The 19,865-nt window shown below is 40.4% G+C and overlaps 2 protein-coding genes across 29 annotated transcripts in view; one reads left to right on the top strand and one right to left on the bottom strand.

The window, feature by feature from the left end:
- NEB (nebulin) overlaps window positions 1-4,178 on the top strand; it is a 136,443-nt gene extending 132,265 nt beyond the window's left edge. For all 28 annotated transcript variants that reach the window (XM_019470416.1, XM_019470440.1, XM_019470434.1 and 25 more), the window contains 6 exons: window positions 337-444; window positions 766-949; window positions 1,411-1,503; window positions 2,100-2,249; window positions 2,553-2,662; window positions 3,359-4,178. In XM_019470416.1, coding sequence (XP_019325961.1) covers window positions 337-444; window positions 766-949; window positions 1,411-1,503; window positions 2,100-2,249; window positions 2,553-2,662; window positions 3,359-3,532 — 819 coding nt within the window. In that variant the 3' untranslated portion in view covers window positions 3,533-4,178. The remainder of the gene's footprint in view (window positions 1-336; window positions 445-765; window positions 950-1,410; window positions 1,504-2,099; window positions 2,250-2,552; window positions 2,663-3,358) is intronic.
- The window catches only part of RIF1 (replication timing regulatory factor 1), a 37,053-nt gene continuing 20,919 nt past the window's right edge, over window positions 3,732-19,865 (bottom strand). Inside the window, exons 21-35 of the mRNA XM_009273174.2 lie at window positions 19,112-19,376; window positions 17,268-17,310; window positions 16,744-16,946; window positions 16,455-16,554; window positions 15,935-16,078; window positions 15,009-15,151; window positions 13,889-13,978; window positions 13,753-13,807; window positions 9,673-12,468; window positions 8,998-9,138; window positions 8,647-8,724; window positions 8,438-8,553; window positions 7,574-7,727; window positions 7,166-7,274; window positions 3,732-6,224 (exon numbers count right to left, since the gene is read on the bottom strand). Coding sequence (XP_009271449.1) covers window positions 6,004-6,224; window positions 7,166-7,274; window positions 7,574-7,727; window positions 8,438-8,553; window positions 8,647-8,724; window positions 8,998-9,138; window positions 9,673-12,468; window positions 13,753-13,807; window positions 13,889-13,978; window positions 15,009-15,151; window positions 15,935-16,078; window positions 16,455-16,554; window positions 16,744-16,946; window positions 17,268-17,310; window positions 19,112-19,376 — 4,658 coding nt within the window. The 3' untranslated portion in view covers window positions 3,732-6,003. The remainder of the gene's footprint in view (window positions 6,225-7,165; window positions 7,275-7,573; window positions 7,728-8,437; window positions 8,554-8,646; window positions 8,725-8,997; window positions 9,139-9,672; window positions 12,469-13,752; window positions 13,808-13,888; window positions 13,979-15,008; window positions 15,152-15,934; window positions 16,079-16,454; window positions 16,555-16,743; window positions 16,947-17,267; window positions 17,311-19,111; window positions 19,377-19,865) is intronic.

The following is a 19,865-nucleotide window of genomic DNA, read 5'->3' as shown; positions in this document are numbered from 1 at the left end:
GATAACTTCACTAAAGTCAGTGAGGTGCAATTCAAATATACGAAGATATTACCTGGAACATTATTACTACATTACCTTTACCTGTTGTTACAAGGTTAAGAAAGGTAAGGATCTTGTAGTTAAGAAAAAGGATGTTTGGGATCAAGTCCAGAGCTGTCCATGTCTCATAGAATTATGAAAAAGAATTTTGCTTTGCATTCTAATGTTATTCACCAACACAGTGGCTGCTGGTTTTTTGTTTTTCCTTCTTTGCCAGGTTGCTTCAGTACAGCTCATTCCTCATGATGCAGAAATAGTTCTGTGCCCTGTGCTCACTTCCTTTTTCTCATCTGGCAGGTTCTTTATTCGGATAGTTTCCGAAAACAAGTACAAGGCAAAGCTGCGTATGTACTGGATACACCTGAAATGCGGCGTGTACGAGAGACCCAGAAACATATCTCTACAGTAAGAGCATTTATAGATGTATTTTTAGCTTGGCAAGTGATTTAAATAAAAACCTTTTTCCTGAGACATTCTGGGATTGGCAGCTCAAGGACAATGTACATATACCAAGTTTTGTTAACCAAATTCTTAAATGCTAAAGGCAAGAGTGACTGCAGGAAAGGCATGTTTGGGATTAGGCTCTCTCTCATTGTTCCTTGGACTGGAGAAAGCTAAAGTTCAGAACAGCAGTGCACCTCTCTACTAGAAATTCACCTGAGGTAAGCAGGAATAAAAATTACTCATCTAAGCTACAGAGAACAGACATTTTGTTTTAAATTGCAGGTGAAATATCATGAAGATTTTGAGAAGAGCAAAGGTAGTTTCACACCTGTAGTTACCGACCCCATTACAGAACGTGTGAAAAAGAACATGCAGGACTTCAGTGACATTAGCTACAGGGGCATTCAAAGGCGAGTAGTAGAAATGGAGCGAAAGCGCGTGGACCAGGATCAAGAGAATCTCACAGGTAAGCAGAACCTAGGTTTTAGAATGACTCGAGTACTTCACTTACACAAAACACAAGCTGACCTTGATGAATTGTTTTATGTAAGCTCAGCCACAGCAATTCAAATTTATTGTGACTTGGAGATCATGTTTTTATCAAAGCCCATTTTGAAAATATTCTCTTAGAGCAGCTGTAAACCATTTGTGCTCTGCCTCTCCCATCCTGCTCAACTTTGTAATGTAATGCTAGATTTTCATTTCTTACTTATATTTTTAACTTCACCTCTGTGCATATTAGAGAAATACTTTAGCTCACTTGATGTAGATGAAATAAAAAAAAAGCCTAATCTGTGCTATAGATTTGAGAAATACAAATTCATGAAATACTGTTTACCCTTCTATTGAGGACAGACGTGCGCTGTTCAAGCTCTCTGAAAGTTGCTTGAGCTACAGCTTCTCCTCAGCAAATGCTTTCTCTTACAGGTCTTCGTGTGTGGCGCACTAATCCCGGGTCAGTCTTTGACTACGACCCAGCAGAAGACAATATTCAGTCCCGAAGCTTACATATGATCTCTGGTTTGTTCCATAGGCTGTATATTTGTGCAAAATAGGTTTTGTGCTTGTGCAAATTCAATCAGTAAAACTGACAGCTTGGGGTTACTGAAGTACAGCTTAGCTTAGCGCTCTACCTATGCAAGAATGCAAGTGTAGCTTTACGTGCTGACTTCAGACACTATGTTAAAAATAACAGGGATCTAACAACTGTGCCTTTTTGAGTAGAACTTCAGCGTGGTGTCCATAGAACGCTTTTTAAAAGCCCTGGCAAATACCATTGAGTAACCATAAAAACAGACTCTGATTAATTCATATGCTTTTTTCCATTAATTTTGTAAAATACAGTAACCAATTCTGCTTAGCATGCACGTGGCCTATGTCAGTTTTCTAATCAGTATAAGCATAACGGCTCCAGGTTTGGTAGCAATGGTAGAGAGCTTTGGGTATTTTTACAGAATACGTACATACGCAGATAGATACGTATATGTGTGTGTATATAAAGTAACCTATATATGTGTGTATATCCATATATACACACACACACACACGTATCTCTATGTGTGCATCTCCTTACAAAATAAAGACATGAACTGGTTCCCACTGCTTTCTCCTTGCAGTCCAAGCCCAGCGCCGTAGCCGGGAGCACTCCCGCTCTGCCAGTGCCTTGAGCCTCAGTGGTGGCGATGAAAAATCCGAGCCCTCAGACGGCGTAGATCAACATTTATCCTACTACAGCAACGCGGGCTTCTTCACCACAACTGCAACAGGTATGAGGAGAACCATCATGCCATTTATTCACATATGAGGACAAATGGCATCCAGACCATCTGGCAGGGCAGTACTGGTCATGGGCTCATGTTCAGTGATTCCTTTTGCCAGGAAAAAGCACAGAAGTACACCTGCAAAATGTTGAGTTGTGGACATAACCAACAGCTGTAAAGTTGTATTTCAGTGGGTAAAAGGCAGTTTTGACCCACCTAAGGACCTATCCCACAATATTTATTCAGAGCAACTCTAACCCTATCACCAATTCTGTAATAAACAATACAAAACATATTTTCCTTTTGCAGTGGGCTACAAGCATGCTAAAACTATAGAGTTACCACAACAACGCTCATCGTCAGTTGCCACCCAGCAAACAACGGTATCATCGGTTCCTTCTCACCCATCTACTGCTGGCGTAAGTAACATTGATCAGTTGTATTAAGACACACAATCCCAGTCTTGCTGCAGGAGTTAATCTGACTACCTACCAAAGGTGCACAGCCCTGGAGGTCCCTGGTAGCTGATGGTGCATGCTCCACCATGCTTCAGCTGATGTTAATCCAGGATTGGGTTGGTAATGTGCCTACCCACTGGGCTGAAGCTTGGTACAAAACCAGGTGAAGGTGTAACAAGGTTCACTGAAGGATAGACCCTCACCTGTTCTCAAAAACTTTAAATTAACACTTCTTCCTACTCCTGAGAGTGAGTCTTAAGAGTAGATATATGACAATGCGTATGGCATCACCTCCCCACAAGATCTGCCAGGAGGCAAGACCTTAAAGTTACAGCTGATACTGCTCAAGTATCCTCTGAAAACATTTTGTTCAGCTTCAGTGTCACTAAAACACACAGGCTTTAACCTGTGGTACTTGGTAACTAAGGTACTTAGTTACTGACAAGAAACATTTAATGATCTGAAACCAGATTTAAAAGACCAGCCAGATACTGCCATCAGTAGTACTTTTAGAGTACCAAAACGGGTCAAAACATAACTTGCCCTGAGCCAGCTCTTACATTTTGATTGTCACCAACAGCTATGGCTGTCGGTGCTGACAGCAGGGGTATAAATGTGTCTCTTGTTTTTTTTGCCCCTCCCTCTTAAAACTAACAGAAGACCTACCGGGCCATGTATGACTACATGGCAGCTGATGCCGATGAGGTTTCCTTCAAAGATGGTGACACAATCGTAAACGTACAAGCAATTGATGAAGGCTGGATGTATGGGACTGTCCAGAGAACCGGCAAGACTGGCATGCTCCCAGCCAACTATGTAGAAGCTGTCTAAACCAAAGCACGTCTTTCCATAAAGCATATCTGCATGGCACAGACATGCTGGTGCTTCTCAACATGTAAGCCTTAGAAAAGGGTTTGTAACACTTCTTCCAAAGTGCCTTATTGTCTTCCATGGTGATAGTGCCTTATGAACCACGATGTTAAAAAAAAAAAAGTAACTGCAGAGCAAAACACTCAGAAACATCCTTTCAAAACATGAAACAAGCTCATGAAAACTATTTCTTCCAGTGTCTCAAAAAAAAAGTTTTTAAACATTGCCTGGACTTTCAAACATTTCAACACTGCATACCACCACAATGTTTAACTATGCTAGAACTACAATCCAGTTTGGCATCTCTGAAATTCTATACATGTACTTAAGACTAAGACTACGACGTATTACTTTATTCATTCTCCCACAAAGACAGCATTTTTCTGGGCTATTCTAAAATGTTTGAATGTATTCACTTCTCTTCCATATAAGCAACATTTAAGCTTAGTATCTCAAACCAATGTTTAGCTGGGAGGGGGAAACAAACCCAAACACCTCTCCTCCTGCTTGCCAAGCTCTTATGCATGTGTTTTTCATGCAACTGTTCTGGGGTCAAAAGCTGTTATTACTTGTAAATTAGTGACTAAATAAAGCTAATGTTTCTGCAGTATGTTTGATTGATTCCTGCTCTTCAGCATGAGTGAATACATCGCATAACAAACTGGCTTTGTTCAGAAAACTATTGAGAAAGGGAGACAACCCAGGTGGTGATGGAGGATGGTAACAGCCACAACAGAAGTCAAACTGAGGGGCTGCAAATGAACCGGACAAATTATTTCATACATGAGCACAGCAGTTATTTGCTTCCTCTCCTGAAGCATCTGGTACCAGCCAGTCTCCAAGAAAGAAGGAAATAAGAAATCACTGGATACTGTGTCCAATATAGACAAGATTAAAAACAAGTTGACAGTAGGAGTTGCAACATTAACTCTGAGGGCCTTTGTTCAAAGGGAATTCGCAGCACATCATGGTGTACACAACCAGCTTGAAAGGGAAGTGTCCTTCCTCAGAGCAGGATTCAGGATTGCCAGCACTGAAGGGTTAGTTAAACAAAGATGTCAACACCCTTTCGAGATGTGTTAGGAACATCCTTTTCTGTACAGGTCACTGGATACAAGAGATGAATAAACCTAAGGAGGCAGATTTGGCACCAAAATAATATTTTCAGGAAAGGAAGAAAACCTAGACAACTGTTCACTGGCACTGTTCCCATTATAGCTCCAAGACACCTCTTTGTCCTGTTCACTTGCTTCATGAGATGCTTGAACAGGGCAAAGAATATTCCGAGTCTTGCTGACAAGATACTACCATGTCCCTGAGGACCTGCTCCTACCTTAAGGCAGCAGCGATGACCTTCCAAGGTCCCCCCCAACCTTGTGAATCCAAAGCAGTGCTGAGGGAGGGCTGAACAGATCTGAAGAAGAAAACGAAACAAAGCCCAAAACCACCAAACCACAATGACATTAACAAGTTTGGGAACTATCTGCTGTTTTATTTGCCCATGTGTAAGTTCTAAAACCACCTGCAGCAATTCTTTTCAATAAATGTCCATTTTGATAGCTACAGTACAATATATACAAATTAGATTTTCAGAGTAAAACCCAAGAACTCTCTCTGAAGGTCTCCGAGAAGCAGCAATGCATTCCATGCAATTAAAACTCAAAATCATAAATTACTAGCCAACATTTGCCATCATGAGTCTGTACATAATATACAAAGAGCTCTTGTCAAATCCATTCATTTCGCCAAGGACAAAGTCTTCTCCACGGAAGGAGAACTGCTGCAAACACAGAACATGGGAAAAAGCCTGAGAAGTTTTGCAAAGCCTTTCGCCTGTGAAGGCACACTGCATTATCAGCTTCTTAGTGTGATTCTTACAAAAATACATGCAAAAATAGATGTCATCCAGTTGTCAAATCTGCGTTCCTGGACTGTTGCTGCTGTATGGAATTAAGCACAACTTATCTCAATATAAAACGGTGCTGAAAAGAGCCACTGTCGGAGTTTTGGCAACTTAAAAGGAAACAAACAGGCAGCAGATGAGCAGAGCTGTGAGATCGATCTCTTTCCAAATAATAAGGGTTTGCAGCAGTAAGAACACTTTGGATTTGAAAAAATAATTTAACTACTCTGTTAGTTTGGTTTCACAGTCTTTGCTATTGCACAACTTTATCAAGTTTCCTTTCACTACCTGAAAGAAATATGCATAGCAATACAATACAAATACCTCTAATAGGGAATAAGCAATCCCACAAATTAAACAAAAGACCCCAAGAAAAAACACAACTGCGATACATTTTGCTCATATAGGTGTTAAAAAAATCTTCTATAGTACAAAATGCACAGTTTAAGGAGTAATTCACCAGTAAGAAAAGCAGGTTTTGGGGAAAATTGTTGTAACAAAATCCTCCTTATTTAGAAATGATAAGCAACTAATCAGAACTTTCATGGGGTGGCGATTTCCAGCGGGACTGCAGGTTTTTCATGATACAGTTTGTCATGCCAACAAGTTTTTCTTGCATCTCAAAAAGTTGGCTTCCTGAATAGCCATGAAGATCTTCAGAGGTCAGCTGAGCAGCAAGTGCATCAATTTGGCTCAGAAGATCTGCTGTGGGCTGGTCGTTTGTATTCAAGACAACTGGTTCAATCAAATCTGAAAAGGAAGGGAAGTAGGGCAGTGCAGTCTGCGTGTCTGGGTTTAAATCTAAGCAGAATTATGTTGTAGCGGAATGTTACAGCTTCTTTTGTACAAAACAACATATTCAAGCAGTCTACAAAGTATTTGTTCCACACAATAGGGGAGCTTCTGACCAGGGCACCCCTCAGAACTCCATGCTACCCTTCTTTACGGTGACTTTCATTATATTCATGATTGTACAATAAAACTACGGACAGAAATGAAAGTATTCTATCATATTCAGATACTGCCAGTGTCCTTTGAGACGTGTTATCCCAAAGTCCAACTTTTAAACTGGACAGCTGAGGAGAAGTTACTCCTGAGTTCTTTGTTCTCCAGTTAACCAAAAGCTTCAAGTATCTTGTAGGAAGACCAAACATGAATTCCTCTGTTCAAGCTATCGGGCCAAACTCCCAACACGCACAGGAGATTTCAAATAAAAATCTAGGCACCCGAATCCAAAATGGGTATCCAGGGAGTCGGCCCCCTCCTGTCCCACCCTTCATCTTGCTTGTCTCTGTGCCTACTCAGAACCACAGCAGTTGCTACGGTATTAAACAGCTCAGGAGACATACCCGGTTGAGATTAAGAAAATTAAGTGCTTGGAGCCCTGCCTAATTTGTTCTTCGCGTGTTTACGCAAGTTCGTTTAGGGAAAACCAGCATCCTTCCCTCAAAATATGTAATAAGTTTTAAAAAGCCATTGCTACACGGCTTCATAAAGTGGCTAACTCAAACAACCATCTAATGTGCTAGTATTAGCTATTAACACACTCTCTTTCTCTCAAAAGTGCTAGTATTAGCTATTAACACACTCTCTCTCTCAAAAAAAAATCAAGTGTTCCCATTAGGAGAGAATGAAAGCAGCAATACAAGCAGAAACATCCAAATCCTAAGCAAAAAGCCGGCAATAGGTACCTGTTGCCAGTTTTTCTTCATCTACAGAAAGAGATTTATCTTCTACGTTATTTACAGGCTTTTCTGCATCTTCAAGCGTTGCTACTTCCTCAGATCCTCGAGATTTTACCTGAAGATTTTTTGGGAGAGAACAGATGCATTTTCAGAGGGGGGGGAAGGGAAAAAAAAAAAAAAAGAGATTACATGGGGGGACATGTTTTAACCTCATAATAAATACAATCATTATTCCCGTTAATAATATTGTAACCAAGTCACCTGTACCTTGAATTCCCATGTTACTTTGAGAAGTAGAGATTATATTTTAAAGTGCTATTTCTAATGGAGGAAAAACCCCATTATTCCTCACGATGGATGTCAGCAGTTCATTAGGCTAATATTGGCTTTTGGGGTATTAAAATTAAACTTTACCTGTTGCTCATGATATCCTTTAAGAGCTTTTTTAACATTGGAAACTTTCGGAGAGCGGATGGGAAGAGTTTTGATTTCTGATGCTGTCAAAGTACTCAGATCACCCACTGTCTTAATGTTCTTTGCTCGAATGAGCTGCCCCAAGCCTCTGGCGCTGAAGCAGGGGAGAAAGAAAAATGGTTTAATATGCTAGAATTTGTGTCCTTTCTGCCTGGCACAGCGGAGCAGAAAGAAATCTTACACGAATGCCAATTAACAGGCACATAAGTGAAGGAAAAACAAAATGCAAATGACGTTCTTCTATCTGCAGAAGCACACCTTTTTGCAGCTTATCCTATATCCAGAGAACAGCGTTCTAAAGCCCACTCCTATGTGGTATGAGTGGAAGGAAAAGGAGCCGAGTACACCAGAAAGGCCATCCTGAGCAGCTCCCACTGCACATCTACGGATTGTTGTGACAAGTCGAAATTCAGCTCGGAAAGCAAGCTAGTGAGCACCCGGCCTTTGTACATTTGAAATGTACATGTTTAATTTTTTTTTTTTAAATTCCACTTCACCTTCAATACACAGAAAGCTCCAACTGCTTTGTCACAGATCATTAAGATCAGTCTGCTCTGCCATGTGAAGTGGAGAGAGCTCCCCGTGTTCCTGGGTACAAGCTTTTCATAGTCTTACGAAAAAGACCTGAGTAATTCCAAAACAGTTAAGTCTCTCCCCCACCAAACCAACTCCCTCCTTTTAAAAATATTTGGCAAAAGATGTCTCTAAGTCATCACATTTTGCATCAGAAGATTTGGTTTTGTAGGTTGAGTAAGAATTCAGTTTCAATTAAAGTGTAATCTTCAAAAGCAACAATCGACTTACCATATGTTTGATGTAATCTGAGGTAAAATTACATCAACCGGTGCTTTGCAGCCAACTAAGGCAGGATACACGCATTCTGTAGGGCAAGGCAGCGATTCCTTAGCCATCTCCTTAATCTTGAATAATACAGAAAAATTATTAAATTAACTATCACACAACTGAATACAGGAAAAAAATAGAAGAGATACATGAACCAAAGCACTTCTTACTAAACACTTCTTTGAGCTCTTAAATTTAGGGTTACGAGATCCTGGGGACAGAAATCCTTTGGTTGGAGTGGTAATATGCTGGATAGAAAAAGAGGAAAAAAGATCTCTCAGGATCACAGGAATTCAGTTAATCGTAAGATTCTAGCTACCTAGATCTCAGCGTGCATTTGTCTTCAGAGAGTAACAGAATGAGTCAGGCTAAACCAGTTACAACTATTTCTTACACTTACTGATTCTCTGCTCTTACAATTGTTTGCGAGTGACTCTGAACATACACTAAAGCAATGTTACCTATGATAAGTGAGAAACGCGAGTACTTATGACCTACAGAACATACGTAACAGAACTTACCTTAGCCTGAATATTAGATAAAATTTTAAGACTTCGGGAAGATGGCGAAGAAGAATGGGATCTAATAACAGGACTTCTCCTATCTATGTCATCTGCCAGTCCTTCTTGATAAATTGGATTTGCAAAAGAGACTCGACGAATCTGTTTTTAGAGAGAAGTAGTTTTTATAGTATGAACTCAAACCGCCACACGCTGGTGAAGTAAGTCTGAGGAGACAAAACAGCTCAGTTTGAAATAAAGTCATTAAAGTTCTTGAATGACATGGATGACATTTCACCCAAGGGCAGAAACCGTGGCTTCCTTATTACTAAAGGAAACATTAAATGCATTTTGTAAAAAGCTGCTCAAAATCCAGGGGTAAGACCCTGACTACGTACGCAGTGGTTCTGCAGTAACGTTTGTTGCACTGCAGCCCAGGCAGCAGATTAGACTTTGGTGCTCTGTTTAAAAAATAAAACTCCCCACCCTGGGCCCCCATAAGGCAAGCCCGCCAGTGCTTGTACGTTACAAAAAGAAATCTGCAAGTCTTCGGCTTCAGCATGAGATCACTTACAATGAAAAAAATAGTCAATAATTCAACATATTTGGAACTCATTACACTATAGACACCGTTACATATCCCAGTTACAAACTGAATGACTTGTGAGTATCACAGAGTGAATCACAGCGCAATACCTTATTAGCAGGTGACAGGGAATCATCATCTTGGTTTCTTTTTACACCTCTCTTCAAAATACTCGTGGATGGAGAAGCTGAAGGAGACCACATGCAGCGTGCCTGCATACCATTAGGGCTTTCATTAACCAACACTAAAGAATCGTGATCTTCCGGCTTTTGAGGTGAATTCACACTGTTATTTTCTACTGCATCTTCTTTGCCTACGGCCATGTTCTCAGGCACTGTAATTTCAGTTTCCACTAATTCCTCCTTCATCTCTTCATCTTGAATAATGCAAGTTTCCCTTACAGTATTCTCAGCCGCTTCTTTATCATCCCGATTGCTTTCTAGCTCATTCATCTGTTTTTTCTCAGGTTTGCTAACAACAACCAGTGCCTCGGGTATCTCCTCCAGCTGTCCATTCTGACTTACTTCTTCCTTTTCTGTAGCTGCTGGTTCTTCGCTTAGATTCCCTGCAGCCAGGCAGCTCTCACCAGGCTCATCTGAAACACACCCAGACAGACGCTGTTCAGATCGGTCACTCTGGTCAGAAGGTTCTTTAGTTTTCCCTATGGAGTCATTGATGTCACCTGCTATACACTCTGGATTATCTAGCTCCTCCTCCACTACAACACTATTTCCTTGCAGATTGTCTTCAGATGTTCTCTCTCTTTCCAAGTTAAATGCGCTGGATTCCTTAGGAGGATGCAATGGAGTGCTCATTGCACAAGGCACCATGGACAAGCTCTCATCAAAATTTGAGTTACCAGACATCTCTGATGTATTTACAGACGTCTGAACCGGGGTGGTTTGGGACTTGTTCAGTTCAGCGGTGTTCTCATTTTTTGATTCAGTGAATGACATTACTTGCTGCTTTGACTTTTTACAACAGCAATCACAGTTCCTTAGTCTTTTCAGCCTTCTGCTTCTTTTGTGCTGACACTCAGGTATTTGCAAAGAGGAACGATCGCCATCTGAAGCATTTGCTCCTGGTACATATTCAGGCAGAACGGTTGAACAACACTCTTCTATGTTTGTTTGCTTCTCAACGTGTTTATTTTCCTCTGCTGCTTTCAGGTCTTGATCAGATACACATGGGTTGGTGAATGATTCCGCCAATGTGTTGTTCTTGGTTTGTTCCACATTTGCATTCTGTGCATCAGGTGAATTCTTTGAGCTGGCAGATCCCACAGCTTTGCTAGCATCTGTAGGAATTACTTGGTTTTTCAGGTCACACGGTTCAGATGTCAGTTCAGTATCTGTGCTGACTTCACAGCTTAGTTCACCTTCATTTGGTTCCAGCAGATTCTTAGCTTCGTTTCCTTGGGAGGACACCTCATGGCTACGGCTTCCTGGCTGTAGATCTTTCAATTTACCTTCAAGAGAATCACTTCTGTTTTTCACTTTCGCAGATCTTTTCTTCCTTGTGCTTTCTTCCCTGCTCTCAGAGCCATCAGCCTCCGAATTTTCTATGCTGGAAAGCAATCCTTGTGAAGCTCTTCTTGTGTGGTATCGTGGGCGTTCAATCTTCTTCTGACCTACTGTATTCGAGCTACAGTCTTGACCTTCCGTGTCAGTCTTCAAGTTATCTTCTGACCTCCTAGCACTTTTGTTCACTTCCTCATCAAGGCCCCTTGAAGCAGGAGACTCCTTTGAGCTTAAGTCCTCTGCAGCAGTTCTCTCGGGTAGGTTGCTTTCTTTTTTATTTGTATTTTCTGTAGTTTTCCCAGAAACAGCTTTCTGCTTTTGGGATACATCATCTTTAGCCTGCGGCGCCTTCTTTTGCCCAGACTTGTCGTCTTCTTTACGTCTGTCTCTCTTTTGGTGGCTATCTTCCTTATCTTGACTACCTGCTGTACCTTCTACAGCTTCTGACCGTCGTCTTGAAGAACGTCTTAATATTTTCTGATTAGGAGACACATGTGGAACCTGACTATCATCACCTGTTAGCTGATCAGACGACACGGTCGTCTCTGGAGGTGTATTTTCCTTAGAATCCATATCTAGTGCCTGGACCTTCTCTATTTCTGCTATCGTATCTTCAACTTTCTTAATTTCTACTTCTGTAGAAAGGAGAGCTTGGGACTGAGCAAGGAGAACATGTTCCACGTCTTCTACTGTAGGAGACAGTTCAGGACTATTTTCCATACTGTTGGAAGCAAAAGACTCTTGTGCGCTTTTCTCTTGTTCTGACCTAATTACCAACTTGGACTGCTTATTTCCGTGGTGCTCCATTTTACTCTGCCTGCGAGTTAGCCTTCGTATTGCGGTAAATATTTGTTCAGACTCAGATTTTGAAGGCTTTTTATTTTCTTCTCCAGATTTTTCTGGTTTAGCACCAGTCTTGCATACATTTGTATTTTCCTGTTTACCTGCCACAGGAGCACTTCCAGATGTCTCTGATAAACAGTTTAATGCTGAAAGGCTAAAGGGTCTGTTTTCTGAGCTACTGAATTTCTCCAAAGTAATAAAAGACTGCCGTCGGCTTGCAGGCTGCGGTGTTCCAGAAATTATGTCACTTGAAGTCGAACCATTGCTGACATTTGAAGTGTTCTCATTCCCTACTAAGGGCTCCTTTGAAGCTGTTTCCACAGTACTTTTTTCTAATGCCTCTCCAGCTGATGGTTCCTCCAGAATCATTTCAGCTGTATCCCTTTTTGACTCTCCCGCACTGTTTAAAGCTGAGCTCTCCTCTAGGTCAGTAACAGATGACTTTTCTACACAGGCAGCATTCTCCAGAGGATTATCTGATTTGCAGTGCTCTGTGATTCCATCTGATTTGTTGGTGCATCCGTCACTCTTTGCATTTTCTTCCTGTCCCAAAAACATGAACAGCAAAGTATTGTAGTTTTGCTATGAATATAATATAAAAAACAGCTCTGGTGGAATAGAAAACAAACACACCACAAGGTTTTTCAAACCACCCTTCCTTCAGATTATTTTATTATCTGTCCTTCGGTAGTTATAAAAGACAAAGATTTTTTGTCTTTTTTAAAGCCATTTAATCTCAAAACATGAAGAACTGCAAAAATGTTTTATTTAAGTTTTGCAAGAGAGATTAAAAACTGTTTAGTTGTTATGAAAAATCTGCTATAATTTCCCTACTGTCCGTTCGGCGCTACAGTTGATCAAGCTAGCTGTTTAGCCAACTCCTCTCCAAAAGTGAATAGATCTATACTTAGGACTTACAATTCCGCCCCCCCCAGCCCCCAATCTACTATTTAATCCCCCTCAAGCCCTTACAGCTTCATCCAAAAGCAGTTCAGAATGTGGAAACACAGCTAAGCTGTTTAAAAGCATGGTCCACTAGAGTAATACAGAAATCAACATTAAAAAAAAAAATTTTACTTTCACTTTTAAAAGTGAGAATAGTTCCAGAAAAGCATGATGCATACCAAATGCATCTGCCAGGGAAAAAAAAGTGTTATGGAAGAGAAGTCAACAGTGTTATGATTCCTAACCTACAGCTGGGCCATGAAACAATTCTTGGAACAGCACCACAGCAAGTCACGGTAAGTCTGTGCTACAGCTTTCGGCTGTTTTTACCCCAATAAAATAGTAGTCGGTGGTAGCACATACACACGACTGATCCCTAAGTCCCTATAAGAGCTGTAGCTATGTAACAAAACTTAACTTAAATACATCCACGCTAAAACCAGTTATATAAATCCTCCCATTTTGAAATTAAGTCAAAATGCTTTAATGACTGGCCCTTTCAGTGTAAATTCTATTCTAAAAAGCAGAACGCAGCACACAGAACACTGCAACGGTATTAAATTCAAACCTGGTGAGGAAATACAAGCCACAGAAGCAATCAGTGTATTCTATCGTCACGGAGCCTGTGTCGGTATTAATCAGATGTAGAAAAAATAGAGGAAGCCCCAGAAAAAGATGATCTTCAAGAGTCTTACAGGTTCATCAATACAGAGAAAGGAAGTTATCCCTGTGAGCTGATACATTTGGGGGTACATTTTTTTTTGCTTGAAGAGTTTCCAAAGCAAGCTTAAATCATATCATAACCAGTTTTGCCATTAATTGCCAGAGCTACTGATACAGTTATAATTATATCTTGATTACCATTAGACAATGCGGAATTACCTGAGGCTTGTTTTTAGTATCTTCTTTTGCATTTTCTGTTAAAGATGATTTTTCCCTAAAATAGAAGTTACTTAAATTAGAAGTGTAGCAGAAAAGGAGGACACCTTTAATGTATATACTGGCCACCTTTACTTACAAAGAATGTTCCTGGCTTTGAGTATACTGAGAAAATAAGGCAGTATCTTGTGATGCATCCAAACTGTTGTACATAGCAGGAATACCAACTCTGAAACAAACCCAGAAATTTTATTTAAAAAAAATAAAAATAAAAATAAAAAAAGAAGGATAGAGTAGTGTAATGCATTAATCGTAAGCGAGCAGATACTTGTATGAAATGGACTGAACTTCCAAACTCCCCAGGCTACTCGAACTGCAACATGCATCCAAGTCGGGACTGCTGCTCAGAAAGCAGGGCAGCGTGTATTAACTATCGGGAGACTGTGTGACCGCACACTCCGCTCCCTGTTCCGGGCAGAAGAGACAATATTGCAACCGGCTGCTACAGCCTCGCGCTCCAACCGGCAGAGCAAACTGCAAAGCGGATGCAGATCACAATTTATCTCCTTATTTCAAGACCGCTATTTTCAGTCGCCTTAAATTTTTTAATTTCAAACATGCTTTTGGGGGAAAAAAAGCTGTGATTGGGATCCCACTCCGCAAAGAATTCATCAACGCATGCTAACTATGTAATCCAGCTGAGTTCCTGTCAAGCACCACTGTACAAGTGTTGCTTACACTGCGTTTTTGCTTCCTGAGTACAGAAAATACTCTAGTATTATTTTCTCGCATTAAAAAGAGACTAATTCTAAAGATTCCTTTGCAATTAAGATGAGTCTTGGGAATATCCTGATTTCTGATACACTGCTGACATAAGACTTCTCTTCAAATTTAGAAGTCTTTCCTTCAGAGCAGGTAAGAAAACCCTTTCATTTCAATGACTTAAGAAAAATACCATCTTCCATTTCAAATTGCAGGTGAGAGTCATAAAGTAAAGATGTAAACTCCAAATTACCAAACTCCGAACAGATAACAGAGTATATTTAATCAAAACAGGAAATGCAGATCAGAGGATAATCTGGTTGCTTTAAAATAGTAAAGCAAGGAACTTCGTTAGCTTTAAACTTTTTAACTTGTACGGAAGAGTAAGACTTAATTACCTATAGTAGTCTGAGATACAGGAATTGAAGTTATGTCAACCTGACGTAGTCAACGTAACAACATTTCACATTAAATTTAAAACAGAATAAGTTACAGACCTCTTTGACCTAAGCACTTCTTTTTGATGTTCCGTCAGTATTCTTGCTTTTGTTTCTGGAGGAATAAACACAAAATCAACAGATTTCTCCTCGTCCAAAAGTACCTCGCTTTTAGTCTTTGAAGATGAAAATTCCAGTTTCAACTACAGAAAGGAAAAAAACAACTGGATTAGAAACAAAATAGAGGAATATGAAAGTGTTTTCATAGTTCAGGTACAGCCATCCTAAATGGACCAGTTCTCAAATAACCTCCGTTTTTTCTGCATATTAATCGGCGCAAATCCCTCAGTAGGTGCTGAGTTTTCTTCGTGAGGGGCTCCCCCCCCCCCTCCCCCAACACTACCACCTAGGAGAGATTCTGCAACCCCTCCTCCATGCCCTCAAGTAAGCTCCCGCACTTCCTTTAGCCTCTTGAAGTTCAAAGCCTGGAACAGATGAAGGCACCTCAATACTCACGAGGATTATTATTTACTGTTGTTTACTAAATCAGTGACTCCTTAGGAATACAACACCCTTCTCTCCCTAGTGCAAGTGACAGATTGGAGCACGCAGCACAGATCTACCGAAACCAAGATCCACCTCAACACCTGGATCTGTCACAACCTGCAACCAGACCGAGGTGTGAATTTTCTATCTGGTTGCCACTCCTCCCATCCATCAAGCAGCCTTCCACGATCCCTCCTTAAAACTCGGCAATCTGTGAACTTAGCAGAAAATTCTAACACGAAAATGTAATTAGAGCGTGCTATACAGCATACGCTTGAAAGAAAAATATTTCAGCATCACAAAATGCATTAATTTTTACTGAGAATTTACAGCAGCATGCTAGATGTTCTGCTGCAGAATATAATGGTGTGATATTATATATCATATATCATATATCAATATAATGTGATTCTATCACACCTGATCGGTAAACAGCTTACCTTTGCAGATGTTACTTGCACATTACTGGACTTGTCTTTTACTTCGTTTTTTAGTTCACTCGTCTGTGCCAATATAGAGTCTCGTTTTTGACCCAACTTTACTTCCATTCCACTTATCTTTGCATCCAGCTGTGAATGCTCCATCTATTCAAATAAAGATACACGGAATGCATTGTATGAAGAAACTCCAAGCTCACAAACCCATCCCGAGATGTATTAATTAATTTCTACAACTAAACTGTCCCACGCTCCCATTTTCCTCTCGATTACGTAGAGGACAACTTTAAAAAATTAATTATTTCCAACAAGCTAGTAGAACCCCAAGTTTTAAATGCATAAACTGTTAAGAACCAGCTCAGTCTTTTGACGGTGCTTACCCAGCATCGTTTATCGTTCCAAACACGAAGCAAGTGCAGGGCAATCACAGTAAAAATCAAAACTGACCTCGCCACTACCTTCTGAACGATTCCCGTGAAATTATACACCATGAAGCACCCGTTGGGGTCAACAAAATATTTACCGCATCAGAGAATGGGCCGCTGTATTCTTTGGCTATCTCAACACTTTCAAAACCAGGCAGCAAGAGTGGAATTTTCTTTTTGGCTTGGCTTAACACAGATCTGCTCAAGAAAAAATGATTTTAAACTTATGGAGGGGTGGGGGGAAGGTACACAACAAGACCAGGAGATATCCCAGCTTGCACAAAAAGCAGAATATAAATGGCAACCAGAACAATACCAATTCATTTGTACATAACCCAACATCTCTTCCTTCAAAAATACATAAACGTAAAAAAATATGTATCTTACTTTAACTCTTCAGGATATGTTAACGACGTAGTCTTCGCAAAGGTTGCATTCCAGAAGTGGGCGCACTGGTTGCGGATCTGTTTGCTCTTATGCTGAAATATTACACAGAGCAATGGAGAAAGCTGCTCTAGCAGTTCGCTGTCGTAAGAGCCAGTGCAGTGAGACTGTAAACACAGGATGATCTCGGCCAGTAGTTTTTCAAGCTGAGGGAGAGAAGAAACAATAGGGTTTTTATTTAATTCAAATATTGCGCATATTCACTGTTTACAAGTTCAAAACATTATTATCCCATAGAATAGCATGGCCTGAATAAACAAGTTTAAACGCCACACGACAAGTCTAATAGCTAAGCTTAGTGGTCCTCCCCTCAGCTACCTTTTTAGTAAAAAATGAAACAGTTTAAAAATTAAATCTCTACCTTCATTACATTTTTTAGGTTTTTTTTTTTTAGAATACAGGATGAATGGCAAAACTCCAGTGTCACACATTTTCCCAAACCCCAGCTTTTTCTCTAGCAAATTTACCTTGTTGATAAGATTACTGTATACTTTAGATACATCAGCAAGCCTGCCAAAACAAACAAAAAAGTTATATTTTGCTGTCTCATTTATCCCAAGCACAAGAATTAAACACATAATGCACTCAAGCACTGCACGCTAGTTTTAGTATACAACTTGATGAAATAATGTTGTGACACAAGCCTCCCATTGGGCGATTCAAAAAATTTCCCGGTGTAAATAGTTTCAAGTAAGCCTATCCTTTAACCCCCACTGATACTTACATGCTAACTTTAAGAGAAACTAATGGAGAGATCAGCAGTAATTAGTACAAACTTGAAGGTTTTCTTATGAAGTAACTTCTAACTGCTGCCTTCGTGCTGCTCTTAACCCTCTCCCCAAACAGATTTCCCAGGCCCTGTAAATACCTGCATTAAAAAGCTGAAGTACCACCTAAACTAAGTAATTTCATGTAAATAAATCCCTAGGTACACCATCCTGAAAAACGTGAGAAAACTGCATTTAATAATTCATTTTATAAGCCTGTGACCTCCAACCTGAAGAGGTTCCCAAACTTGTATTTGCTTGCATACGCCTTCCTTCAAAAATATACATCCAATGCTCACTTCTCCCTTTTAATGAAAAATTCTAAGAAAGACAATGCTCAAACAAAGGCAGATGAGATGGGAGATGAAGAGAGGTGGCGTTCAACTCAACCGTGCACAGGAACAAGTGGATTCTTGCCTCCGAGACAGAGACTCCTGATGAATTTTAGATTAGCGGTAGCAGTCCTGCTTCGAGTTTCAGTAAAAGCTTCAAGAAAACAGTACAGGCTGATCGGGCAGCACCCTATCCTATCCTCCCTCCTCCCAAAACACTCAGACCTGTACTCCATTTCTTTTCCTTATCCTGAGCAAAGTGTACATCTCTTGCATCACCAACAAATGGGAGACAAGCCTCTGCTGGCCCAGCCCCACCAAGCCCCTAATAATTCCATCACGTCCTGGGAAGAGAAGCCCACAACAATTAAAAAATAAAAAAGCAAAGCCACATGAAAAAGAAACAAAGCGCACAGCAACAAACAAGTATTTCTCCGTACTTCCCTCTGCTTAAAAACTTACAGGACTTTAGTGCACTTCAACTTGCTATTTCTCTTTTTCCTACAAAAATTTACGCAGTTCCTGCCCACTAGAAAACAAATTACTGTTAATAAATATCTTCACTGCAGTGAAAATAAACAACAGGTGGAAACCAAACACTTTAGTCTTGCAGCGGTGACGATACAGTCACTCTACAGCGACAGCAATTTTAAATACCAAGCTTCCAGAAGTCCTATCGGTTTCCTTTCACGTATGACTACAGTGGTTTGGGTTTTATTTCTAAAGAAAAGCATTACAATGGAGACTGCTACTCACATGTGTGGTTTTTTGAATCCCACTGAAAGTCACTGGAGGGCAGGGCTGCGCCGCGGGCTCTGAGGTAACACACCTGCGCCGTGCCGGTCAGGCCGTTCCTGGCAGCCACCTTAGCCCAGGTACACCACACGCTCAGTCCCAGCACCCCACTTCACAGGCAGCAATTGTAGAAAACAGCAAGTTCTCAGCGACTACCTTACAGGCCCATTCTTTCGGCAGTGTTGGGGTGCACTACAAAAACAGTACCTACTAGCTAGGCTGAATCTAGCCAAATACCTGGTGCTCTCAAAGGTGAGAGACTTGGCAGAAGTTGGAAATTCTTAGCATATTAGCGCCAAGGCTTTGAAACACCCTGAGCTATTTTTAAATACACCGCTTGCTACAGACCACACAAAATTTCACCAATATGCAGCAATACAATGAATCCAGTTTTCCAACCGTTCTTAAAATACTCACTTTGTTTTTTCATAAAACACTGCCAGGGGTTTTGAAAAAATTGCAAACATAGTCCCAATCACTGAAGGCAATGAAACGTGGCTGATGATGTTGTGAAGAATAGCAATAATTGAAGGACCAACAGAGACCAATGTTTCTGAATAGATTTCTTTGGAACTGAACACATGGAAAGAGTTTAGTAACGTCACCAGGAGTTTAAATAGAGAGGCAAGCTTTCCAAGGGGTTCCTTTTTCTTCTTAGACCAATCTGTAGGTGTCTGTGGAGCTAACATAAAAGGAAAAATAAATTAATTTTTCTCCTATCTAACCAACACGCATTACAACAAACGATGTCTGAACTTGCTGTCTACATGAGAAACAGAACTTTGATTCCCAAACTATCCCTACGTACAAGTCTTAAAACCAGACCTAACAGAAGACATACATTTTTAACGCATTATTTTATCATACCACTACAGATACGATTCCTATTCCTCTCATTTATGGTTGGTCATGCAAATGACTGTGCTTTCAAGTATCTTTAATGCCTACTTGCAAAAGCACAGCAACCACTCCAGAGATACTAGCTGATACGCATAAATTCTGCAACAGGTGAGGAGGGAAGGGGAAGTATCGGGTTTTATTAGTTCCTTTATTTATTTGTAAGTGACATTTCATCCTGCTTTTCCTCATCAACATTTCCAATTAAAGCATTTCATTCTTTCAGCAGCCCAACACAATGTCTTAGTACTTTAACAAATTCATATGGGGCAAG

Source organism: Aptenodytes forsteri, unplaced genomic scaffold (genome assembly GCF_000699145.1).
Source record: "Aptenodytes forsteri isolate BGI_AS27 unplaced genomic scaffold, ASM69914v1 Scaffold174, whole genome shotgun sequence".
NCBI classification, from domain to species: Eukaryota; Metazoa; Chordata; class Aves; order Sphenisciformes; family Spheniscidae; genus Aptenodytes; species Aptenodytes forsteri.
The sequence above is the reverse complement of the archived record's forward strand: the minus strand, read 5'-3'. Positions and strand labels throughout refer to the sequence as shown.